This window comes from Protomyctophum bolini (genome assembly GCF_963924005.1).
Source record: "Protomyctophum bolini genome assembly, chromosome: 9".
NCBI lineage: Eukaryota > Metazoa > Chordata > Actinopteri > Myctophiformes > Myctophidae > Protomyctophum > Protomyctophum bolini.
The window spans coordinates 25,257,761-25,282,494 of NC_137870.1; the positions used below are offsets into that span (position 1 = coordinate 25,257,761).

Below are 24,734 nucleotides of genomic sequence, written 5' to 3' on the forward strand. Positions count from 1 at the left end.
TGACCCCCAGGGGTTAACTGGGGACAGGGAGGAACTCCTTATATGGTCAGCACACTCTATAGTAGAGAGGATTATCACAACAAAACAAAAAAATAAGTGATATTTGAATTAAGTGAAATCACTTACTCTACCTTTAATGTACGACGTTGCCCCACTCTGATTTAATTCTTTATAAAACTGAGCTACGGCACTCGGGTGGTGCAGTATAAAGTCCCTGACCACCACCAACGAGGTTGTGGGTGTTGGGAGGGAGGAGTAGGACGAAGGCTCTATGTCCTCCCGGTGGGGGCTCCTCACTGGCAGGTGAGTCAGTAGGATACAACAGCAGTGACAACACACAAATTGGCATAACGAGTCTTAACGACTAAATTGGGCAGAAAGGGGGGTGAAAAATAATTGGCTACTCAAAATTTAGAGCTTGTAGAGCAGCTAGCAGTAGAGCACAAATGTAGGCTCTGTTGTGCACTGCAAACAACCCACCTACAAGACAGCGGAATTGTGCAACAAAATACTAATCAGATGGATTCAGGCTCGATGGCTCCCACTCACCTGTACGTGCCCTTGTACTTCCCGTCTTTTCCGCTGACGGAGATGCAGACCTCGTAGCTGAAGGCTTCCGGGGGGCTGGCGTCATCGTCTGCGCAGCCTTCCTTACTCTCTGGCCTGGTGGGGGCGCTCCAACTCAGCGACACCCCTCTGGCCTGGATGTCCGACACCTAGGCAGTAGAGGTGTCTGGGTGAGTTCAATGCCTCATGTTCATGACATTACATGTATTTGAGGTTTTAAAATAATAATAATAGCCTACAATAACGTGTGAAATAGTATACTAAGATTGCGCACATCGTCGTCTTCTAAAATCTTCTTAGCCCACATTTATTTTAGGTTATACGACGGGTCGAAAATTGCAGATCTCCAATGTCACAACCCATCGAAATTAACGCTCCAGTTCGGTCTCTATCCTTTTATTACTCTATGGTGTGCATGCTAACTCCACACTCTGGCTAACTCTATGGCAGCATGATGTCTAGTTGAGATCTAGTTGATCCGGGTGCCCCAACACCAGAAATCACACCCGTGTGAAGTGAGGGGCGCTAATATATTAAAGTCTAACTCATGTTGATTAGGTAATGGTGATGTAAAACAAACTGTGCCGACACAAACATTAAACGCCATTAACAATAAAGAGACAATATGACGTAATGAGGGACATTATGGCATACATTTTCCCTTCATTGTCAATGGCGTTTGCAAAACAAACATTGAACTAAAGACAAACATTTAACCTTTGTATAGGAGGGGCTGGCGTCCCTCAAAAATACATTTCTGTATCTGTACACGGATTTGCATGAATCACACAGGTGCCCCATTTGGCTTAAAAACGGCGATTTCCGTCGAAAAGCTACACTTCTGCATATCTGTTAAAAGACAATGGTCTGTAGAGAAAACAGCTAAATAAAATAGCAGACGTGCCATCCGTTTAGACGGCAACATGGTTATCGGGTGGTGAAAACACCTTCCAGAGGGTGAGTGTGTGTGTGTGTGTGTGTGTTAAAAATAGCCTCTTCCATTTGAACTCAACCGGGTCAAGTGTGTGTTGTGCGCGTCTCCGTCCCAGGGGCCCAGTACCTCCTCTGCACCTCCCGACGGTTCACATCAAACTCCGCTACACCATCGTGATGTGACATGAAAGCAAACCCTTCGATGTCATTTCATGTTTCACCATTTCCCCCGACAACCTTTCAAAAACACTTGTTTTCGTACTTTTACAAGGAGCCCACGGACCTTGGCGGGGGTGAGGAGTGGTACAAAATACAAATCACATCTTATATAAGGTCAATGGCGTTTCATTTCTACTAGCTCAACTGGGAACATCTACAACTGGCCTTCACAGATCGAACGCCTCTTATATTGCTCCGAGCACAGCTGTGCAATCAGCTCCATAAACACAAAACAGACAAACAGAAGACTGAACTAGAATAACATTAGCTCTATGTATGACCTGAGAAACCTTTTCTAATGAACATTCTTTGTGATAATTAGGAACGTATTACATCAGTTTCACTGATCCAATAAAAAAAACGAGAAAAAAAACGGAATGCACACAGCCCACCCATCAGACTACTTAACAACACAGCTGGACTAGCGGTACAGGCGCATACCATTCTCTAATGCAGCCTGACAGTGTGTTGCCGGTTCAAATCCCGACCCCGGTGACCAACCTTTGCTGCGTGTCTTTCCCTGTTTGTCTATCTCCGCTGACTGTATATAACATCAATAAAGGCAGAAAAGCCCCAAAAATATCTTAAAAAACTAAACAAAACAACAATGGTCACATAGGTGTCTGGTTATCTGAGAAAAGTATCTCACTGGGATGGTGCTAACACACAACGATGCACGTGGGTGGAGTGCTGAGAATAACTTTTTATACACGGTATGAAAAGTTAGCAATGATAGTATCATATTGTGAAAGTTTTCATTTTCTTCTGTAATATAATTCAAAAAGTTAAATTTTCATATATTCTCAATCCTTGCGCATAAAGTGAAGTATTTAAAATGGTTATTTTTTAACTTGATGATTATGGCATACAGCTCATGAAAATCCTATCTCAAAATATTAAACGAGACCACAAAATAAATGATTTCTAATCGAGAAATGTCGACCATCTGAAAAGTATCACAGCCATCTACCAGGAGATTTTAGTTTTGCTTCTTTTTTATTTTCATGAGCTGTATGCTATAATCATCAGGTTTTAAATACCGGTGTTTCACTTTCACAAGCTTTATGGAGATGCAGATTTCCTTTTTCAGCAGCATTTGGCAAATGAGCTTACGGCTGTTATAAAAGCAAACCTGGGCTTCCATAACACCTCAAAAGTGCCACAGGCTGATAACCTCCATGCCACGCACCACTGATGAAATAATTTGTTCAAAAGTAGCCCAGACTTTGACTGCATACATTAATATACTTCTCAGATGGTCAACATTTCTGTAGCAAAACATAGTTTTTTAGTGGTCTCTTTTAATATTCTAATATTTCATCAAGAAAAGGGTTTTAAATCCCGGTGTTTCACTTTTTGTGCAATTAATCGAGAATATATGAAAGTTTCACTTTATAAATTATATTACTGAAGAAAATGAACTTTTGCACGATATTCAAATTTTTGGAGAAGGAGCTATATATTATATTAAAGTCATTGTATCTCGCTGCAAAATAACTGGTGTAACATGACAGAGAGGGGTGGAGAACTTGTAAATAATGACCATCCCGTTGAAAGATTAGCAGATGCAGATGTTTGGGAATAGATATTCTCCCATGGACTGCAGTCAGCAGGTTTGAATCATTAGCTACTGGAGCCGTCAGCAAGAATTCATCAGAGATGCTGATAGGATACTTAATGACAGACATTAGCATATTTTACATTAAATGATGAATGGCTGGATGAACAGCTCGTGTGATCATTAGGGAGGAAATCTCTAGGTACCTGACAATTCCATTCCGATTCAGAGGGCTACGATTTGATTATAAGTCGATTACGGATGTATCTCAATTCCAATACACGGTTTATTAACCCCTCGCAGCTCGCTGTGTGACTAACAGACAAAGTGCTTTCTAATGATCCATAATAAAAACAGATTCATTTACTTCCATTATTTTTTATTACACTGCAAACCAACACAAACATTAAGTAGCTTTCTTTAAATCATTTACTGCTGTTTGTTGTTTCAGTCTGTGTCCCTTCCCGTAAACGTACATTTTGTAACTGCGCCCAGCGATGCTTTAGTTATGAGTTGTGAACATCGTAGTTTTTATCAAAACTGGGAAAAGATTAAAGGGATAGAAGTGAGGCACCTTGGTAATCCAGTCTGGCAGTGTGCCGCGGGTTCGAGTCCCGATCCCCCCCCCCCCCCATCTCTCTCCCTGTTTCCTGTCAGCCTACTGTATGTCCCTCCATGAAAGTGGACGGAGGAGAACCTTAGTTTTCACTAACGTACCAGTTGTTTATTTAGTGATCATCATATGTGCATATCGTCTCTGTCGGGTGGAAACCTCATAATGTATGTCCAAAGCTGTTACCTTTCAGCTTGTGGAGTATCCGGTTGTCTACGAACATACGCGTAGATAACACCAGTAGGTACCGTTAACCTAGCTATGTTTATGAACGTAGATGGCAGCGAAAAAGTTAACAAGCTCTCTCCCCCCCTCACCGCTCTGCCTAAATTGTAAAGATGTGATGAATCAAATATTATGGGATAGATATGATGCAAATGGTGGGTAGGAATACTAACCACTGGTTTAGGGATGGTACTCAGTAGCGCTTGTAGAGACTGGGCTTCCTCATCCAGCACTGAAAACACATGACAAACACTGAAATGACATTCTGACTCTTCGTTACACACTAAAACATATTGGTTCTGTGTGCTTCTAAATATGGGTTTGTATATATCATTATTACTATGACTAATCTCTCTCCTTCCTTACCTTCCGACTCGCCGTTCTTGCCCCTGCTGGCCAGCTTGTCGGAGCCAGTGGCGGCCTGCCCTCCATGCTCGCCTTCCGGTCCTTTTCCCACCCCATTGTGGATGTCCGCCGTGGTGGTGGGGCTGCCGCGCATCTTCTGTGGCGAGGACGGGGGGCTGTCCTTCATCTGCCCCCCTCCGCCTCCTCCAACACCTCCCCCAACCCCTCCCTGTCGCTCTTTCAGCTTCTTCTGCAGACGCTCGTAGGTTTTGCTCGTCCGTTCGTCCCGGTGGACGAACGGTGGCGGGCGGCCATGTTGGCCGTGGGAATCTGCCGAGACTGCAAGAGTAAAAAAATGGAGGGGCGCTTGATTTGATTTGAATACATCATCATCACGCTCGAATTTAAGGCAGAATTTACACTCCATTGATAAATGTGGGCGGGCCAGAGACAGAGAGACAGAGAGAGGGAGAGAGATAGAGAGATAGAGAGAGGGAGAGAGATAGAGAGAGGGAGAGGGGCAGAGATTTAGACAGAGAGAGAGAGAGAGAGAGACAGAGGGAGAGAGGGAGAGAGATGGAGAGAGATGGAGAGAGGGAGAGAGGGAGAGAGATAGAGAGAAAGAGAGAGGGAGAGATAGAGAGAGATGCAGAGAGCAACAGAGAGAGACCACTCACTCTGCTCTGAGTAGATGTGAGCCGGGTGGTACTGGGAGATGTACTGGGAGCCCATGTCGCCCACGCCACCCGCCATGCCCGTGTACAGGTGGGGCGGCGGGGGCATCATGGCAGGGTGTGGGATGAAGGCAGGCAGGTGGGCGTGGGGTGGCGGGTGGTGCAGAGGCGAGTGGCCGCCCGGGTGGAACTCCGGCTGCTGAGGTAGGACCAGAACCCGGCGAACTCCATTCTCCTCTAAGACCTGCCAGTGGGAAAGGCATGGGGGGTGGGGGGTGGGTTGGGACATTAGCAAGCCTTTGGAATAAGGCTCAATGGAATCTCACGACTGAAACCTTTTATCAGGTCAAGTCCTAGCATTTGGAATAAGGCTCAATGGAATATCACGACTGAAACCTTTTATCAGGTCAAGTCTTAGCCTTTGGAATAAGGCTCAATGGAATCTCACGACTGAAACCTTTTATCAGGTCAAGTCTTAGCCTTTGGAATAAGGCTCAATGGAATCTCACGACTGAAACCTTTTATCAGGTCAAGTCCTAGCATTTGGAATAAGGCTCAATGGAATCTCACGACTGAAACCTTTTGTCAGGTCAAGTCCTAGCCTTTGGAATAAGGCTCAATGGAATCTCACGACTGAAACCTTTTGTCAGGTCAAGTCCTAGCCTTTGGAATAAGGCTCAATGGAATCTCACGACTGAAACCTTTTGTCAGGTCAAGTCCTAGCCTTTGGAATAAGGCTCAATGGAATCTCACGACTGAAACCTTTTGTCAGGTCAAGTCCTAATCTGTGATTTGTCAAACAGCAAGACAGGAGTCCATCCGTCCCCGACCCATACAGTACACTCAGCATTCTGTTTCCTAAACAATTGGCACTATATGTATAATTATGATGTTTAGGTATTATCGTTCTAATCAAAACCTACAGTATGTTCCTGATGTTCTACGTACAGTACAACCACAATCGCAGATTGAGGCTTCAACCTTTGCTTTTATGAAATAAAAACATGACTCAGCATTAGCAAATTAAAAATGGTCTAGGATGGTCCAAAAAGCCTGAGTAGACGACAAAATGACCCCATTTATTTTTACGTGAAATATCTCTTTAAAGTGAAAGTGCACAGCAGGGCAGATACGTGACAGACAGGTTGAATGTGTGTGTGGAGAGGACGTGCCTGTGAGATGTATCCAGGAGGCACATAGATGGGAGGCACTGAACCATTGGGAGACATCATGGGAACCTGAGCAGGACCTGGAGAAGAGAAACACAACCACAATGTCTCGTTAGTCCATGGATATCTGCAGTGGTGGGGGGAAAATAAGTAATCAAATGTTTTAGTCAAGTAAAAGTATCAATACTGCAATGTAAATACAAGTGAAAGTCCGGAATAAAAAATGTACTTGGGTAAAAGTACAAAGGTATTGGTACAAGCTCACAATGCATTGCATCGTGACGCATTGTGAGCTTGTAGATCGGCTACTGACGATATTCAGTTTGGGAGCGCTCGTTGGATATCACTCAACAGCCCTGCGTATCACCCGTATCACCCCAGAATTTGCACATAATGCAGGAGGTTGCTTTACGAAAAAAACTTCCAAACTACAATACTTAGAAAAAAAAATCACCTGCAAGGAATTTCTTTACAGGATTTCTTTACAGGAAGTAGCTCATAACATGTCTACAGTGGATTTCTATGAAAGAAAAACTTTACAGATTGAAAGAGGATAATTCAAGCTTTCTGTACAGCTGCAATGTTGGTGAGTTTGATGTTGTTTAATACAATTAGATAGGACTTTTCTGTTTGGATGAATGGGCTGTCTATGGGAAGTTGCACCTAGTTAGCACCTTGCTGCTGGTAAGATGGCCGCTGTCTGAATATCGTCAATTGTCAAAGGACCGACAAATGATATAGGGATGAAGTTGTTAAAGGGCCACTTCACCCCTTTTGCAACCAGATCTTATTTTAATGATTTTTGGGAGACAAGAAACACATGGACACTGGTCCTTCCTGGACTACATGTTGTCTCAGTAAGTCAGCCCTCTCCCTCTCCACAAGACTGCAGCAAAACATTATGGTCATTGTAGTAATCCAGCTGTGAGACCAGTGTCCATGACATCACAGACATTTTAAAATACCGGTCTGTGTTAAATTGATCCGGTCGGGAGCGGATGATATCGGTACGGCATGTTGTATACATTGTTTTGTAGTCATCAGGCCAGAACCCTCTAAACCAGAACATCCTTTCCCTCAAACCGGAAGAAGAAAACCTTCCCAATAAAAGTGTGACTCGCACTATGCAGCATCACAGCTTTTATTGTGTATTAATCTTCCGATTTGAGGGAAAGGATGCTCTGGTTTAGAGGGTTCCGGCCTAATGACTACAACATGACGTAACGACATCATCCGCTCCCGACCGGATCAATTTAGTAACACATACCAAGCTTTCCTCCGAAAACCCGAAAAGGAATGCTGCCCAGGCTACGCTTGCATATGTTGACATTTTAAGGAACATGTGGAGCAGTGACACAGAGCAAACCACAAATGCAAATGGACTTGATGAATGTGATGCCAAATAACCAAATGATAGGGATAGTCAAGTTTGCTTGACTAGTTAAAGACCTGGTGTGCAGATGAACAGATGTTTAAAAGGCAGCAGGCAAAATCTCTGAGCCAACAACATTACCAATACCACAACACCCCTCCGATGTACTGTGCACCTTTCAGCGCTTTCTGCCCCATGCCCCAAAACTCCATTCCGAAAATACCTGCGAGGGGAATGAGCTGCAATATAAACCCCCTTATCCCTATAAAGAAAAGTAAAAAAAAAAAACTCCTGACAAACACAAGGATAAGACAACTTTACAAAAGTGCTGATAAACAACAAAGTTCCTCTGTTGCAGAGAGGGGAGCCAGCGCGGCAGCTTAGCTCAGCCTCAGAGAAGTGACAGCTCAGCACAAAGCCTAGGAGAGAGGGAGGCCTTTGGCAAGCTCGCACATTCACACGTTCCTCTTCTTCCCAAAACACCTCCGGGGACAGAAACACCGGAGGCCCGACGTCCAGATTAATAAGACATGGGAGAGGCGCTCAAACTGACCTCCGGCTTCTCCGGTAGACTGAGGGCTTTCCTTCATGCTGAGTGAACGTACACTTAGAAACAGAGGAGCAGAGGGGTGGCTAATCAGTGAGTGTGGGCCTACAAACTAAAAAGGCACACACTGGCCTCTGTTGCAACGGGAGACTTTGCCCTCCCCTTCCAGCTCTCCACTCTCACAAGAGACAAACAGGCTCCACCTTCCAGAGGTGGAACAGAAACGTGCAACAAGCGATCGTGGAAATGCACCTCGGCACAGATCGGACATACAACCAAACCAAGGATGATGATAACACTGTTCGTGTTCTCAAAACTCCAGACATCATGGAACCAGGAACCAGGGTATACGGAAACTATTTCGAAAACACATTTTGTTTTTTTATTTTTATTTTATCCCACGATTTTGTAACCCATTTTTCACCCCTTGTCAATCATCTAATGTGATCCTGGGCTCTACACACCCTCCACCAACCTAGTCCCCATATATGGGGGACATGGGAAGAGCAATGGACTTGAACTCATGCTTCCCTCATGCCTGAGTGTCCAAGTTGCTCCTTTACACCTGACAGGGGGGAGTTTCCCTGGTTGGACGTAGCGCGTGCCGTGTGGAAGGAACACGTTATTCCAACCAGTTCCTTTCCCCTCCATCAGGCGCCCCGGCTGGCCAGGGGGAGGCAGTTTAGTGACCAGGATTACTGCATGTTTTTTGTGAGGGTACCTACCCTATAGGGGACTGGGATTACTCAGTGCAGCCCTGTTTTGCTTTAGATGGCCAAGCCATCCAGAACAGGATGATGAATGATATTGTTGCTTATCTCCCTCTCACTAAGATGAGACTATTCTGCTAATGGTTATTATTCAATTTCGGTGTGATGACAACCTCACTGTTAACACATACAGTAAAAAAGTGGTTTTCAACCTTTTTCATATAAAGGCCCATTATTTAATCGCCATTTGAGCCACGGACCACCATTTGATGAGATTTAGCCTCTCAAACCCAAAACTATTTTGTTGTCGTTGAATATGATTTTGTCCACAATTCCATGCAGTATTGATTTGGTACGATTAGCAGACGTTGATACAAAAATAAAATCAATCTAAATTCTCTAATTGTGTGCCTTCTTGTAAATTAATAAATGCAATGTTTAACAATCATTTAACTCTTGAGAGCATTAAGCATAACATGAAACCAAATGGACCTGTAGGGTCCATTTGCTTTCATTTTACACTCTCAAGAGTTACAGATCTGTAAGGGTCCATTTGGTTACATACTTTTCATCATTTAGCTGGGGACCACCTGGAAGCCCCTAAAGGACCACTGGTGGTCCCCGGACCACTGGTGGTCCCCGGACCACTGGTTGAAAACCACTGGTTTAATAACCCATTAAGACTTGATCGGCAAAGAAAAAAAAGAATGAACCCAGTCCTAGCACAGCCAGTTTCAGCACTGGAGATTCCGTTAGCGCCCGAATGGAACTCAGACAAAATGCCGCGTTGAGCGAATGTGTGGCAATTTTAGATGCCTGTGTCTTGTTCACTTTTCATGTGATTACCAAAGTGAATAATATCATTGCTGTTAGGCATAGCCCTTGTGAAATATGGACTATTATATTTTCATTTTTCATAAATCAATGCCCAATTTTATACTTTGTCACATTGCATGTTCACAAATGTAGCCAATCTACAAGTACTCAGGGAGGTGCAAAGGCAAAGTTTGAAATAACCGTGATATTGATTTGAAGTCACACTTAGCCCAGCCCTAGAACCCACAATACCCAACTAAGGCATGGGTTTTCAACCGGTGTTCCGGAGGTATTGCAGGTGGTCCCTGGCCATGCATGTTTTTTTATTTTAAATAATCTTTTACTTAGGGACTGAGTCATCACTACGGATACCCAAATGCCGTTGTCGTGCAGAGGCGGAAAACCACTGATGGGATTTCTCAGTTCAAACCTGACGAGGGCCGACATTTGAAGGCCCGTATCAGCGGGCTGAGTCAATACACTGATGGACGGTGAGTCATCACCACACGGCCTGAGAACAAAGACGCTGCAAGGACAGCACACAACACCATAACATGGACGGGCAAGGAATGGATGGATGCCGCATAGTAGTAGTGGGTACTGCCTGCAACCTCACGATAGATATGTATCACGATACAGAGGCCACGATACGATATATATCAATATAGCGATTGATACGTTGATTCCAAATAATGACCATTAGGGCTGGATATTGCCAACAACCTCACAATCGATACGAATCACGATACAGAGTCCTAGACTACCGATTGCCAATGTTTTCTTGTTTTGTTTTTGTTTAAGATTAGTTTTTGGCTTTTCTGCCATACAAGTGGAGATCAACAGGACAAGGGGAAAGTGAGAGGGGGGGAGACATGTAGCAAAGGTTTTCATGAACGGGCTTTCAGGCAAGAGCCTATATTATGTGGCATGCTGCGCCTGGACCACAAGGCCAGTGGGTGCCCCCCGATTACCCATGTTTTGACAAATAGTGAGAATTTTTAACGTTTCCAAATCATCAATTTTGAAAAACTTAGTGGATAACATTTAAACAGAAAAGCAAGGAAAAAGATGAATAATAATAATGTTTTGATGGATACATGCAAAAGATTTAATCATACATAACGTGTAACTGTCAGGCAGAAAGCCTCATCACACACACACACCATTTCCTGCCATCAATATGGCACGATACGATACTCGGAAAGGAATACAATTGATAATTGCCATATCAATTAATTGAACCCACCCCTACCAAATTATATCATTATTAGGACAGTTTACTTAATGATTTATTGTCGCTCAAATAATTGAGATTAATTGTGTTTCTGCCATTTGAACATAGAAACATTAATGTGAATTAAAAACATTACTTTTCTGTTTGGCTTTTAGACTTCAAGAAAGATATGACAAATGACTTACATCATTGAATAACTTTAAACACATACAGTATAGTGAAAATAGCCGATATACAAGCTCAAAGCGTGTCACATCGTGAGCTTGAAGATCGTCTAATTCCACAATGTTTTTCCATAAACCTGACTGTCTGACACATGACATCATTTCTGAAAGCCAGAAGTTTCAAGGGCTAGCGCACCTCAAAAATGTGATGTCAAAAAATTGCGATTAGGTGATTATGTCATTGGTAATTGCCAATAAAGTCAAATAATGGCCAAAATAACGCTCAAACCTACTTTGGCGAGTGGTGACTTAGTACAGCGGCTAACAGCCATATTTTGGGAGAATCGTTCACATGGTGATACAGGCGTGAAATTTGGTACAAATAATCTTTGAAGGTCACTCTTCGACTTAAGAAACCGGGGCCAAAGAGATTCTATATAAAGAGGCGACACTCCTCAAATACTTGGAATCACCACTAGATGGCGCAGCGGTAGTGCTTTAACCTCATCACACCAAGATGGCGGCACCTTGCCGCTCCCGCCACCTAGTGGTAATTCCAAAAACTGTTGTCAGAACGCTACTTATTCAGTGATAACGGGATCATATAGTTATATATGGCTCTGCTCATATAACTATATATGCTCTGCTGTCTGCTCTAAATGAATGTTACTAAAGTAATTTCAGCTTTGATCCATTCATAAATATGATAAATAATGAGTAAATAATTAAGTAGCATGCATATTTATAATACCTTTTCGCTGTAGAAGTCCTGTAGAAGGATAATATTAGAAGTAGAATAGAATGAAAATGACTTTTTAATGTTTTTTAGAGCAACCGGAAGTTGCGTCATCACACCAATATGGCGGAGGCACTGAGCGCTGGTTGTTACTAAGGGGTTTAATGAGAGTATCGCCTCTTTATATATAATATATTTGCCAGGGCACGTGAAAATCAAAGATGGTGGCCATTTCTTTTAAGATGGCCGCCAAAATTAGACTGATTTTGCATTTCAGCAGATTATCTTTGGCTATACTTTTATGTCAATCACCAAATAGCACTCCCATAGTATGTTTCTGAACATTTGCAAACGGGAGTTAACTCTTTGAGTGGCAGGTATTCATTTAATCCATCCACCTGTTTTGACCTTGTTGTCCAAAGACGAGAGCTCTGCCCACTGAGCACAAATGCTCATCACACACACACGTAGAGAGTCTGACGTTCTCTTCAACTCAAGCTGTTGATATACCTTTCCTTTAGGATTATACTGTACCTACAGTACCCCCTTTCTCCTCTCCCTCACCTGGATGGCCTGGGTAACAAAATTAAAGAGATGACCCAGAGGAATGTTCATGCCAAATTTCACAAAATCGTTACTCTTAGCCGCTGTACTAACTCTGATTTGAAGTATTTTGAGTAGCATTCAATGTATGACAGGTGCTATAATCAGGTTTATCATTATTTATGGTCTACCAGGACTATCAGTTCATTATCGTTTCCTTATTATTATCAAACTAGGCTTATCCACGTGAACCCTTGGGCCTTGACTATTTTCTGGAGGAGATTTGGTCAAGAGGGAAACAGAATGGAGCCAAGTACATATCCCTGGGGGATCTCAGTCAACTAAGCAGTAAGCAGTTGGTAGTATTAAAGAGGTTTAAATAGTTAAAGGCCCAGTTTTGCATCTATCTAACCTCACTGATCTAGACTATATACATGCTACAAATAAATCCATGATTATTATCAGCAGCGTAGATGCATGCCTAACCAGGCCATGTGAATGCAACTCAGCCGGCAGACCAGTACAGCAGTCCTTCTGTTTGCAGGTCAGAAGGCTGTACACTTTTGTTTGTGATGGTGGGGGTAGGGGGGTGGGGGAGCGAGAGCGTGTTATGAAAATACTGGGGGTGGGGAGTAGGATAGGCGTGGGGTGGAGAGAATTGGGAGGAGGCGACGAGGGAAGGAAGAAAATAAAACCACCAAAACACAAAGAAAACCCACCCACGCTCTTTTACATCAGACTGACGCACGAGTGCTGACAGGGATCAGACAGAAAAGGCCACATAACCCCTCCCCTCCTGGAGCTGACGTGGCCATCAGCTCCAGCAAGCAGCCAGGAGGAAGAGAGAGAAAAAAACACCAAAACAAAAACACATCGGACACACACACACACACACACACACACACACACACGTGAAGTGCTTCCCAGACTGAGCCGTGAATAGCCACAAACAAACAACGAAAAGCAAAACCCGGGCCACCTCTCTCTCCCGGCCGTGTAAACAGGCAGAGCGCTGCAACACGTTGCGGGGGGAGGGTGGTGGTGGGGGAGTTGGCATCGACAACATGGTCTATCCGACAGTGCGCCACCTCCAGTGTGCCGGGTTGAGAGGGGGAGTGTTACAGCTTACATACAGTGTAGTGCATACAATAACTACTAAGTACAAACACTTGTTCGGTGGAATGTCAGATTGTGCTTAAGCTAAGACATGCCATCTGCGGTTTTGTGTACCATTTCGGCTTTAGCGTCTCCAATTGGGATGGCGCATCTTCGTAAATGAACCATCTTTGGCTGCAGCCCCACATTCAGAACCCAGGTTCCGTGTCCACCAAGATGTTATTTCCCTGAGGGCAGTGTACATGTTTTTAATTTACTTTCAATGGGAGCACCGCGCATTTACCCTATGCTGGTATGCTGCTAGCTGCGTGATAAGGTGCTGAATTACCAGGAGTTGAAATAATTTCAACTACGGTAGGGTGTTTAGAAGCTTTTTTAGAGCACCTGGCACTTTCAGGCTTTCGTGAACTGCACCTCAAAAAAAGGGATCGACGCAGACTATATGCTGCAGGAGACATGCTGCAGTGGGTATCTGTGTGTGTGTGTGTGTGTGTGTGTGTGTGTATGCACGTATGCCACACACGCACGTCTTACCCTTACCCACGGTACTTATCAGTGCCAGAGAGGCTCAACAGGCTGAGCTGAGCAAGCGAAGCGCGCATGTCTGGACGATAAAGGCACATTTTAACTTAACGAGATAAAGAGATTGAAAGACGAGGTGCACTTTAATCATGTCCACGGAGGAGGGGTAGAGCTGAGCACATAGTATACATACCCAGACACATACATTATATATATATATATATATACATACACAGAGAGAGAGAGATTTGTCAGGCCAAAAACCCCTTATCTGAGAGATATTTGTGATTTGATGTATTACCACCATCTGGATTGCCTAAATTGTATACACCTGTATGTGAGGCTAATGATTCCAATTAGCATGTGTGCACACACACACACACACACACGCACACAATGCTAATGTAACATGTCACACACCTGCATACAGTACGATTGATGCTATTGCAATGTTTCTATAAGAACATATGTACACAACCAGCAGATGATGGCAACGATCTGTGCTGAATCACCATCTTTATGTGTGTATCTGGTGTCTCTTTCCCTTTCCAAATTCCTACCTAGAGATGGAATGCGCGTGCAAAACAATTTCATACACTTGATTTGACCTGAAAATCTGTGATGCATGTGACAAATGAAACAGCCTAGCAGGACCAACGGTAGGATGACATTTGAAAACATGTCTTTATTCACTGAAATCTGACTAACGCATGATAATCACATAGTGATGTGGTGGAGTGTCACATTTGCGCTGGGGGGAGGGGGAAAATATTCGTTTTACTTGTCATCAGTAAACTATTGTGCGTTTCTATGCATGTAGTGCCAAGTTCAAAGGGAAAATGGGATGCACAACAGCTTGCTGCTCAATGACCACATTTACTGTGTAAAACCCAAATACAAGATTGCCAAATCGTAAATTGCCTTAAAACCAAACACTTATTACACATGGGCTTATGTAGCCCATTTGTTTTTCTACACATGAGCACACACAACTGAAGCACGTTGCGCACTAGGGATGGGACGATAATATGAACATTCATGTGACGTCACAGTCAGTCATTGCAGCCAATATAATCAAATTATGCCCCAAAAAATTGACACTCTTGTAAACCACCTCAGCATCCATATTCTGTGGCGAACATTATCCAAAAATAGCAAATCTACAAGCATACAACTTGCAACACTGTGGAAGTTTGGATGAGAGTTGGATGAGTGAGAGAATATGAACTTGTTCACGTAATTGACGACATGCACCACAAATCTGATCTACAGATGGACAGCGCTACGCGCCGATACCTTGGAGATCTAAATCTGATCTACAGATGGACAGCGCTACGCGCCGATACCTTGGAGATCTAAATCTGATCTACAGATGGACAGCGCTACGCGCCGATACCTTGGAGATCTAAATCTGATCTACAGATGGACAGCGCTACGCGCCGATACCTTGGAGATCTGCAATATACCATATTAGGTTATGACGGTCACTCTTTTCAATGAGACAACATGACTGTTACTACAACAGAGGATTTATTTGCATTTTACCTTCATTTCATCAGCTGTTTATGTTCGTGTGGAATGGTTGCCGCATGGTCTGAAACATAATTCTTACGGCCCCCGGTGGAACCAAATGGACCCGTAAGGGTCTACCAACGGACAGGGCAGATCCATTACTGTTGTGGACCTGGGTCATTGTTGGATAGCCATTTATAGTCGGACTATACGTTTCCTTTTTTAATGGGGGTGCTGGTTTGGACTGAGTGGACGAAACCTAGACGACAGCCAATGTTTATTTTTTTTCAGCAGCAGGTAGGAAACGCGTCGCTCATTCAATAGATTGCAGCTGATGCGTCAATCATTGGATTATGTGACTGACCACTTATCTTAGTGTGTGGATGTGAAGGGTTTTAGTATGTCATTCATGACTCTTGAGTGTCTCCAGTCGCAAGTTGTGACTCGTGCGAGCGGAGTTGCGCTCACATGCGCATAAAATAGTAAATATATAAATGCAGTAAGCTCGGAAATCTGATGGTATCAACGCCGTGGCCGTTTCTGCCACTGTATTACCGTAATACGGTATACCGTTTCACACATAGCCACGATGCGCCTGTGAGCTTGTAGATTTGCTTTAGTCCAAAGTAATCTTGGAGACAAGTGAAACATTTTGAATATTTGTTGTGAAACTACACAAATCTGGGAAAGGGCTCACAAAATACTTGTAGATGGTTGGATCGTCCTTGACATGAAAATGTTTGACAACCACTTGTTTAAACATTAGGAAGCAAGCCCCAAATAAACAACTACACTTTATAAACATGCCCTGTGTCGCTTCTAATACAGTAAGAGGACATGGCAATGGCAACATTGGAAGGCAGTGATGAGACATCTTCTAATACAGTAAGCGGTAGGCATGTAACGATATATCCTATATCGATATATATCGATAGTAATCCCGACGATATGAATCGATTAATTATTTTTCTTTCTTTTTTTTTAAGGGGGTTAGTGTGTGAGCTTTAGTCATATTCCATCATATTCAAGTGCTTTTGGAGAGAAATGATGGTCACTTTCAGTAGTGGAGCACTGTAGATGTGCGTGTCTGTGACTGTACCCAGGTGATGATGGTCGTTGATACTCATCAAGGAAGGCAATTATGTTTCTGCACCGTCAAAAGTAATGCTACTTCTTTTGCAATGTAGTTAAATAAAAAATCTCAGGGGGGGGGAAGATGAAGTATATAAAATAAATAAAAAATATTTTTTATTTAAAATATATACATTTTTTTATATCGTGAAAAATGGTATAGTGAACCTCATATCGTGATACGAACCGTATCGTGAGTTGAGTGAATCGTTACATGCCTAGTAAGCGGACATGGCAATGGCAACACTGGAAGGCAGTGATGAGACAGGCATCTGCTGGGTTTAGCCGTGCCGCCGGGAGGGAAGGAAGAAAGCTTTTCTGTAAACAGCAGAACAATTTAAAAACACAGAAATAGCTCTGTGAGTCAGGTGCAAGTAAACTTTGAATGCTAAATATTCCATGACTTCCTCGTGGCCTCTGTGACGCATTAAAGGCATCCCCCAGTGGTACGAAAGGCAGAGTGAGGTGAACGAACTTAAGAAGCCTGTACAATGTGGCTTTCCTCGAAACTGAACTGATGACAGAGCTGGGCTTCCGAATCGATCGCTGGACGATAAAAAATAATAATAAAAAAGGAAAAACAAGACATATATGATATGAATATCATATGATATTACTATTATATTATTTTGGTCAAGTCTTCCAATCACACTCGGGCTGGTTGGTTTAAACTTGAATATCAATGAAACACTGCATGCCTTCTGGTTAAGTGGGCCTGCCTTCTAATTATAATTGCTATTCTGTGCCACATCTTTCAGTGCAACTTTATTTTAAAGGTACTATAACATGTGTTGCGCCATTTCACTTTCTCAAAAGTAATTTGCATACACTGGAAGAAGCCACCTTTTGTGTGTATGTGCTAAAACGATGTTTTTCACCACACAATGACAGATAAGAGACAAACAACAACAACTCTCCTGGAGTTGGTCCTGAAATACCAACTAAGCCACACGACAATTTGTTTTCACAAAGCCAGTTCAGTATCCCTTGTAACACTCAAACCGGTCTTGCTTGCCTCATAACTAAAGGAATACTGAAATATACAGTATTGACTTGGTGTAACATTGTAGACCTGCTGTTTTTGTCTAATGTTCCGACCGGAATGCTTGTGGTTAATTACCACAGATAATTAAGGGGTTTTGAATGTGAACGCAAGAGGAAGACTAATTATTTTCTAATTATGATTGTCATTGTTGTCATTATTATTATTATGGACTGCCATTTAAGTAACATTGTTACAAATTGTGTATTGTATTGACGTCATTATGATTATTCTTACAGTTATTATTGTTATCACTTAATTTTATTACCATTTCTAGAACTTGAAGCAATCATTTTTGCTTCATTGTGGGTTTAGAGAGACTCAAGGTCTTTTAACAAGTCTAATTGTCTGTTGGACGGTAAATATCGCCATGATCAATACCTCTGCAGAGCATCTTTGAAGTCACAAACACCTGAGAATCGTGAGAAAAGACTGCGATAAGAGAGTGGGAGGTTTCCTTTTAACCATGCCCAGAGGGAGTGTCAATGGGAGGCTTCCTTTTAATCATGCCCAGAGGGAGTATCAATGCTTAACGGAGAATGTTGACCCTGAGGTATGCTTACGCGGTTCCAAGTTATCGACCATTAATCGTTTGATACACTCCAGCATTTATTGATCTGTATAGGAATGCGTTCGCACGTATTCTACAACTCGCACACGCACACACAGACCAACTATGTTCTACTGTTGATGTGCTGCATTTCTCACAATGATTCTGCACCAGGGATCTTGGGGAGGGGTTCCAGGGGTGCCCAGCAAAAGTAGTTAACGTAGCATGTCAGCTATTCAAGAATATCAGGCTCTACAAGCTCACCGCATGGCACGAAGTGACGAGCTGCAAGCTTGTATATCTGCTATTTTTTAACATTTTTGAAAAATCTTGAAAGAGTTGAATAATTACGAAAAAGTTTGAAAACTGCAGATTTAGAAGGCATTCTTTTGTAGAACTAGAATCACCTTCATGTTAAACAGGCAGCACTGGGTGTAATTCCTGGGCATTATGGGCGGTTGATCTCCGTCTGCCCAGTGTGGCAGGTGTTCAACACAGCGCCATCCTGGCAGCGCACAGCAGACTCAAGTCTACCTAATGGATGGACCAGCAGGGATGGTCTGGCTCCTTCTGACTGTGGCGTCATTACGGACACCACATGTATCTATATGACATTCACAGGTCCACCAACTACAGTAAAAGACCTGAGGCGCATTTTACAAATGCCTTCTAAACCAGTAGTTATCAAACGTTTTCGTAATTCAAAGTTATTCAATTATTTATTATTATTAATTTATTTTAACAATCAAAAAGATTTTTCAAAAATAGAAGATACAAGCTGTGAGTGTGCTACATTGCAACTTGTGTGTACTGGTAGCCAATGCAAAAATCTAAAATGACATACTTTACCAGTTTTAATGGGTTAAACTGCCCGATTATCAAACACTGTAAAGAATGCCATTCCAATTACTTCTCTCTGCCACACAAGTAATGCAGAAAAGTCAAGTCACACTTTTCCGTTATTTTTAAAACAGGGCTTAGTGGTTCATATGACATTTGGATAATCCGAGTCTGGATATATATATATATATATATATATATATATATATATACCAGTAAGACGCGCAAACGCGGGAAGCGAACGCAGCTGAGACCCTGCAGATCATGACTGTCTGTCCCGCTGTTACTGTATATGTGGACCTGGCCCCTTTTGTGCCCATATATGGAGCTGAGTGATTGCTGATGCAACACACTCCATATTTGGACGTATAGCGGGACAGACACATACACAGACAGACACACACACAGACAGACATGATCTGCTAGGTCTCATAGTAAGTGCTCACTGCATTCGCAATCACTGCGTTCGCAATAATATATATATAGATCTAAACAGAGAATTTGGAAGGATTTCTTTTTTTTTAATAATTCACTTTTATCGACAGACACAGGGAAGCACGGAAAACCAAGTCCATGCAATTAGAGAAAGCAGCATGAAGTGGGCCTGTATCCCAGAGTGAGTGAGTGGAGCACTGGGCAGACACACTGATGAGAGGACAGATGGATGGATGTATGGATGGATGGATGGATGGATGGAGAGGACTGGCTGCAGCCACTAGTCCATCAGGGTGCTACTGTAAGTAGGCAGTAGACTATTATTAATTCAAAAAACGTACTCCCATGTTTAAGTAAAACTAAAAGTATCAATACTGCAATGTATATATACTCTGTACTTCTTTTACTCAAGTAAAGTTTTAATTCCAGACTTATATATAGTAACAAAAGGTATTGGTATCAACATGTACTTAACGCAATGAAAGTAGAAAGTTCTCATTATGCTAAATGTATCATTTCACAAGTTCAAAATGTACAATAAAATATTTTGGAAATAGCCGCTCTACATGCTCACAATGCGCCGCAATGCCAAAGACAAACTCATAATACTCCAATGTTCAATGACAGAAATTAAATTAAATCGTTAATCACAATTATTTGAGTGACAAATAATCTGCAAATGAAATTACAGGTCCATTTGAGTTCCATTTTGTACACTCACAGAACCGTTAAGTCTCCATTTGGACCCGTAGTGGTCCCCTGAACCAGTGCAGCCAAGATACTAGTCTAAAGGCCGTTGCACACACCGTGGAGATGACAAATGAGAGAGAGAAAGACATGCAGACAAAAAGAGAGACAGACTGAGAAAGAAAGAGCCCAAAAGAGACAGAGAGAGAAAGAGAGAGGGGCAGACAGAGAGACAAAGATGAAGATAGACACAGACAAAAAGAGAGAGAGTGAGGGAGGGAGAAGCCACAGTGCTCTCTTTAGCCCAATTCACCCTTTGTCAAGTGCCGCCCGTTGTTGTGCCCTTCTTCGCACCCATTGGTTGCCGTTTCGTGGTTGGACATCTACAAATAATGTTTTTCAGTAGCTTCGTATTGATATTCTGTGCATTCAACTCTTATTTTAAACTTGGTGTCAGTAAAAAGGAACATCACAGGTGCAGCATGGTGACAGAGCATATCATGTTTGTTTTAGCTAATTCAACAAGTCTTGGCTATTGTGGCAGAAAGCACATCTCTATCAGGCTCAATAGAAGCTCAGGATGCTTTCAGCCATTATGCGCAGGCTGAATCATCCACGGTGATGTGATTCACCGGTGGACTAAGTCAGATACTAATCAGCCTAAATGGTCCCGGTGTCGAGTAGCCCTCAGTGGCAGCCAGAAGTACAGCCAGCACTGGGCAATGCGGGCAGCTGCCCAGTGCCCACCCAAGTGAGCCATTGCCCCGCTGCTGAAAGACAAATGATAATAACCCAAAGTCTCTGCTTAAAGCTCTTCTGCTAATTCTGAGAGCTGTGAGGTGACAGCGCCACCGTGACCCCGTAATGATGCTTTTCAAAGTGACTTTATTCTGACGCTCTCTCACTTCGCTTTACTGGACCATATTGGTCCTTCAGTACGGTCCGGGTATCTGTGAGGTCGTGTGGGCGTTTATAAGGCCTCCTCTTTGTGGACGAGGAGAATACCTGAGGGGGAGGGATGCTGCACTGTCCCTCTCTAATTAGCCTCCTGCTCACCCAAGCATTAGAGGCAAAGGGTTGCTTTTCTTTTTAAGTTTCTATTTAACCCATTAGGACCAGGGAAGGCAACTGTGTCATTTTTTATTTTAACCACTTTAACCATTATATTATGCTATAAAAAAATAGCAGATATAAAATCTCATGCGCGCCACAAGCTGTAAATGTGCTTATTTTGAAAAAGGAAAAGATTATAATAATAAATAACACTTGTGTGAAGTGAGGGGCTCCTCACTTCTTTAAAACAAACATAGAAAGTCCATAGACTTGGCTGCACTTTAATGTTTGATTAAAAGTGCTCCTTCAAGCACTTTAACTGCTTAATTAATTAATCTTTAACCCCCTTTGACTGAAAAAAATGAAGTTAGAAAATTGATTTTCTTTTAATAAAGTTAGAAAAACAGAGGAGATCATATTGTGCCGCTTCGTCCCATAGGATTCCATTGTGTGGGGGGTTTCCACTGGCTCCCACAGGCAGGGGGGTCATGTGATCCACACCGCGGAAAACATATGTCTCAACAAAACAAAACTCGGCTTCTTGTGTTTAGCTGTCCAAAGCTCTAACCACACTAAAGAGTCAACTCAAGACGGTTTTAGCGTTGTCCCTGCGGTGTGATATGTCTTGTTAGACATTGACCAACATTGACCCTATAGTGATTCAACGCATGGAATTCAATGGCCCACACCACACCAAAGGGTCAAGACGGTTTTAGCGTTAACTCCTTGCAACCGTTTGGACCCAAGGAGTTGCATGGTGACCCTTTGGGGTGGTTAGGGCTTTAGTGTTAAGAAAACATTACAGAAAACATAAACTTGGCTGCCACATGACGTAACGTTACGTAGGGTGCTGGGTTTTTCTGGGGATGAGGGACCACCATCCAAGTCTATGGATTTTTTTTTAATCCATTGACTTAGCTGCCATATGACGTAATTTTCGAAAGCCAGACGAGACATTAGCTAGCGCCCCTCAAAAATTGACAATTTGTGCAAATCTTTGAATTAATTTATTATTTTAAATCAAACATATTTAACTCAAATCTTTACTTCTGGGAGTCCCTGGAACAATATATTTTGAGCTGGGGGTTGGCTGCCAAATACATTAATCCTGGGGCTTATTGAAATGAAATGTTTGAGCACCACTGATAGAGCAACATAAGTGTTTCGGAAAACGGAAAGGATTTAGAAGACATTTGTAGAATCTGCCTCTTAATGGATTATGATCAGGTTTTAATGGGTTAAAAAAGATTGCCTATTCACATTAAGCAACCTTGTCACGTACCAATTACACACATCCAGCTGCTAAAAATACATGAATGAATACACAAATAGGCGGAGGATGGAACAGTAAGGGGTGGGGGGGGGGGGGGGGGGGGTGTAGAAGCCGGTGTGATCCAGTTCATTCTAGCTTCACCATTCCAGGGTTAAAGGTTCAATTATGCGTGCACAAAACACCTACTCCACACACACACACACACACACACACACACACACACACACACAGAAATTCCCATAAATTCAACTCGTACCACGCACGTTAACACTTCCCCCTCCCCTTGCACACACACACACACACACACACACACAGCGAGCGGTGAGTCATCGCTCCGCACACGTCACAGAGAGACGAGAGCACCCTGTGACAGGCCAGTTAGCGGCAGTCACACAGGGTGTACTAGGCTTCCTCTCTCAGGACCCTGCTGTCTCAGCTCACCGATGGAGGGGCCATGTTTTATGTCCGTCATCCCTATTAGGGGAGCTTTGCTCCAGCTCATCTCGGGGGGCTGACGTGGGAGCGCAGGGGAGGGAGGACTGGGGGGAACTCTTGAGCCTGGGGTGAGGTGTGTGTTTGCAGCCCAGTAGCCTTGTTGCCAGATTGAGCGAGAGAAATTTGCGAGGAAGCAGCTCTATAAAAACATGCCTGAATGAAGACAACAACACAGTACCTATCCTATATGCACTGGCTAATTGGAAATAGCCGATCTACAAGCTCCCAACATGTCGCGATGGAACAACACGTGAGCTCATTTGGGGAATTTTTGGACAAAAAGAAAGTCAAGTAGGGTTCGTCCCGACTTTTGGAGTCGAATCACCACCACTTGAAAGCACAAGCACAGCATGAACCAGCTAAATTGTATACTGCGTCATATAAAGGCTCTGAAAGCGTCATTGTTACGAATCCTAACGTTCATCAAGTATTCACCCTGGAAGCGTCAAATAGTCTCTATTTATGGCTGTGTTATTGGCTATTTATGGCTGCAATGCTGCATTCATTGTCACTTCACGTTTTGCATTGAACCTTCGTACCTGCCTTCTGTAAAGTCCCACATTGCTCACAGTCTTCCTCTTCCCTAGCAGTCACAAAACACATCGTCTACCATGGTGTCACTGTGGCACTCATCCATTTCTCTGTGTGTCATTGAATAATAATAATAATAATAATAATATAAGCTATAAGACACAAAAAACACCAACGCAGGCACGGAGTCCTACTAACTGATGACCCGTTCATCAGACAAAACTATCCTCCATGAATTCAAGGCTTCATGGGGTGTTGTAGGTACCCTCACAAAAAACATCCTATCCTGGTCTCTATACTGCCTCCCCCTGGCCAGCCGGGGCGCCTGATAGAGGGGAAAGGGGCCAAGGATTACATTAGACAATTCACACTGGGTGAAAAAAGGGTTACAAATGTGTGGGATAAAACTTTACAGGGAAAAGGTTATTTGCTAAATGTGTGGCAAATCTGCAAAATAAATGTTTACCACTAGCTTTCTCAACAAATGTCTTCATAAAAGGTGTCTACTATCACCTATCAATTTGTTCCAAGCCAACTCCCTTGGGAAACTTTGTGACAGCTGAAAGGGGTGCCATTATCAACCTATATAAAAGGCAAAATTCTAAAAATATCATTATGCTTGCATGTGAAGATTTGCCTTGTAGGTTGTTAAGTGGTACCTCAACTTTCAGCAGCCGTCACAAAATGTGGAACAAATTGATAGGTGATGGTAGACAGACCCCTTTATGAACACATACCACAGCTAGTGGTAAGCATTTTCTTTTGCAGATTTCCACACATTTCGCAGATTTCCCCTTATTAAAAAGAACTAATGAAAACAAGTAATGTTTTGGGTGAACAACTCCTTGTACCCCAGCACCCCAGCAAACATTTGCAATCAACTGAGTTATGTATACATAGGGCTTAAAGTGGTTAAATTAAATCTAAATCAACGTGAGCTGAGCTCGGAGGAATGTCGAGGCTGTCAAGCAATGCCAAGCCTCGTGTTCATCAACACGTGTTATTAAATCAGATTGATAGAGAAAAAAAGGCTGGTGAAACATTAATACGAGGAGGAATGCGACTGGAGCGACTGATAATATAAACCCTGCAAATAATTGTACACTTAAGATTCCAGACACA

At 42.9% G+C, this 24,734-nt stretch overlaps 1 protein-coding gene across 2 annotated transcripts in view; it reads right to left on the reverse strand.

The window, feature by feature from the left end:
- The window catches only part of fndc3a (fibronectin type III domain containing 3A), a 74,797-nt gene that overhangs the window by 26,766 nt on the left and 23,297 nt on the right, over window positions 1-24,734 (reverse strand). For both annotated transcript variants that reach the window (XM_080772536.1, XM_080772537.1), the window contains 5 exons: window positions 6,307-6,383; window positions 5,138-5,378; window positions 4,482-4,799; window positions 4,289-4,347; window positions 550-716 (listed from right to left, as the gene is read on the reverse strand). In XM_080772536.1, coding sequence (XP_080628662.1) covers window positions 550-716; window positions 4,289-4,347; window positions 4,482-4,799; window positions 5,138-5,378; window positions 6,307-6,383 — 862 coding nt within the window. The remainder of the gene's footprint in view (window positions 1-549; window positions 717-4,288; window positions 4,348-4,481; window positions 4,800-5,137; window positions 5,379-6,306; window positions 6,384-24,734) is intronic.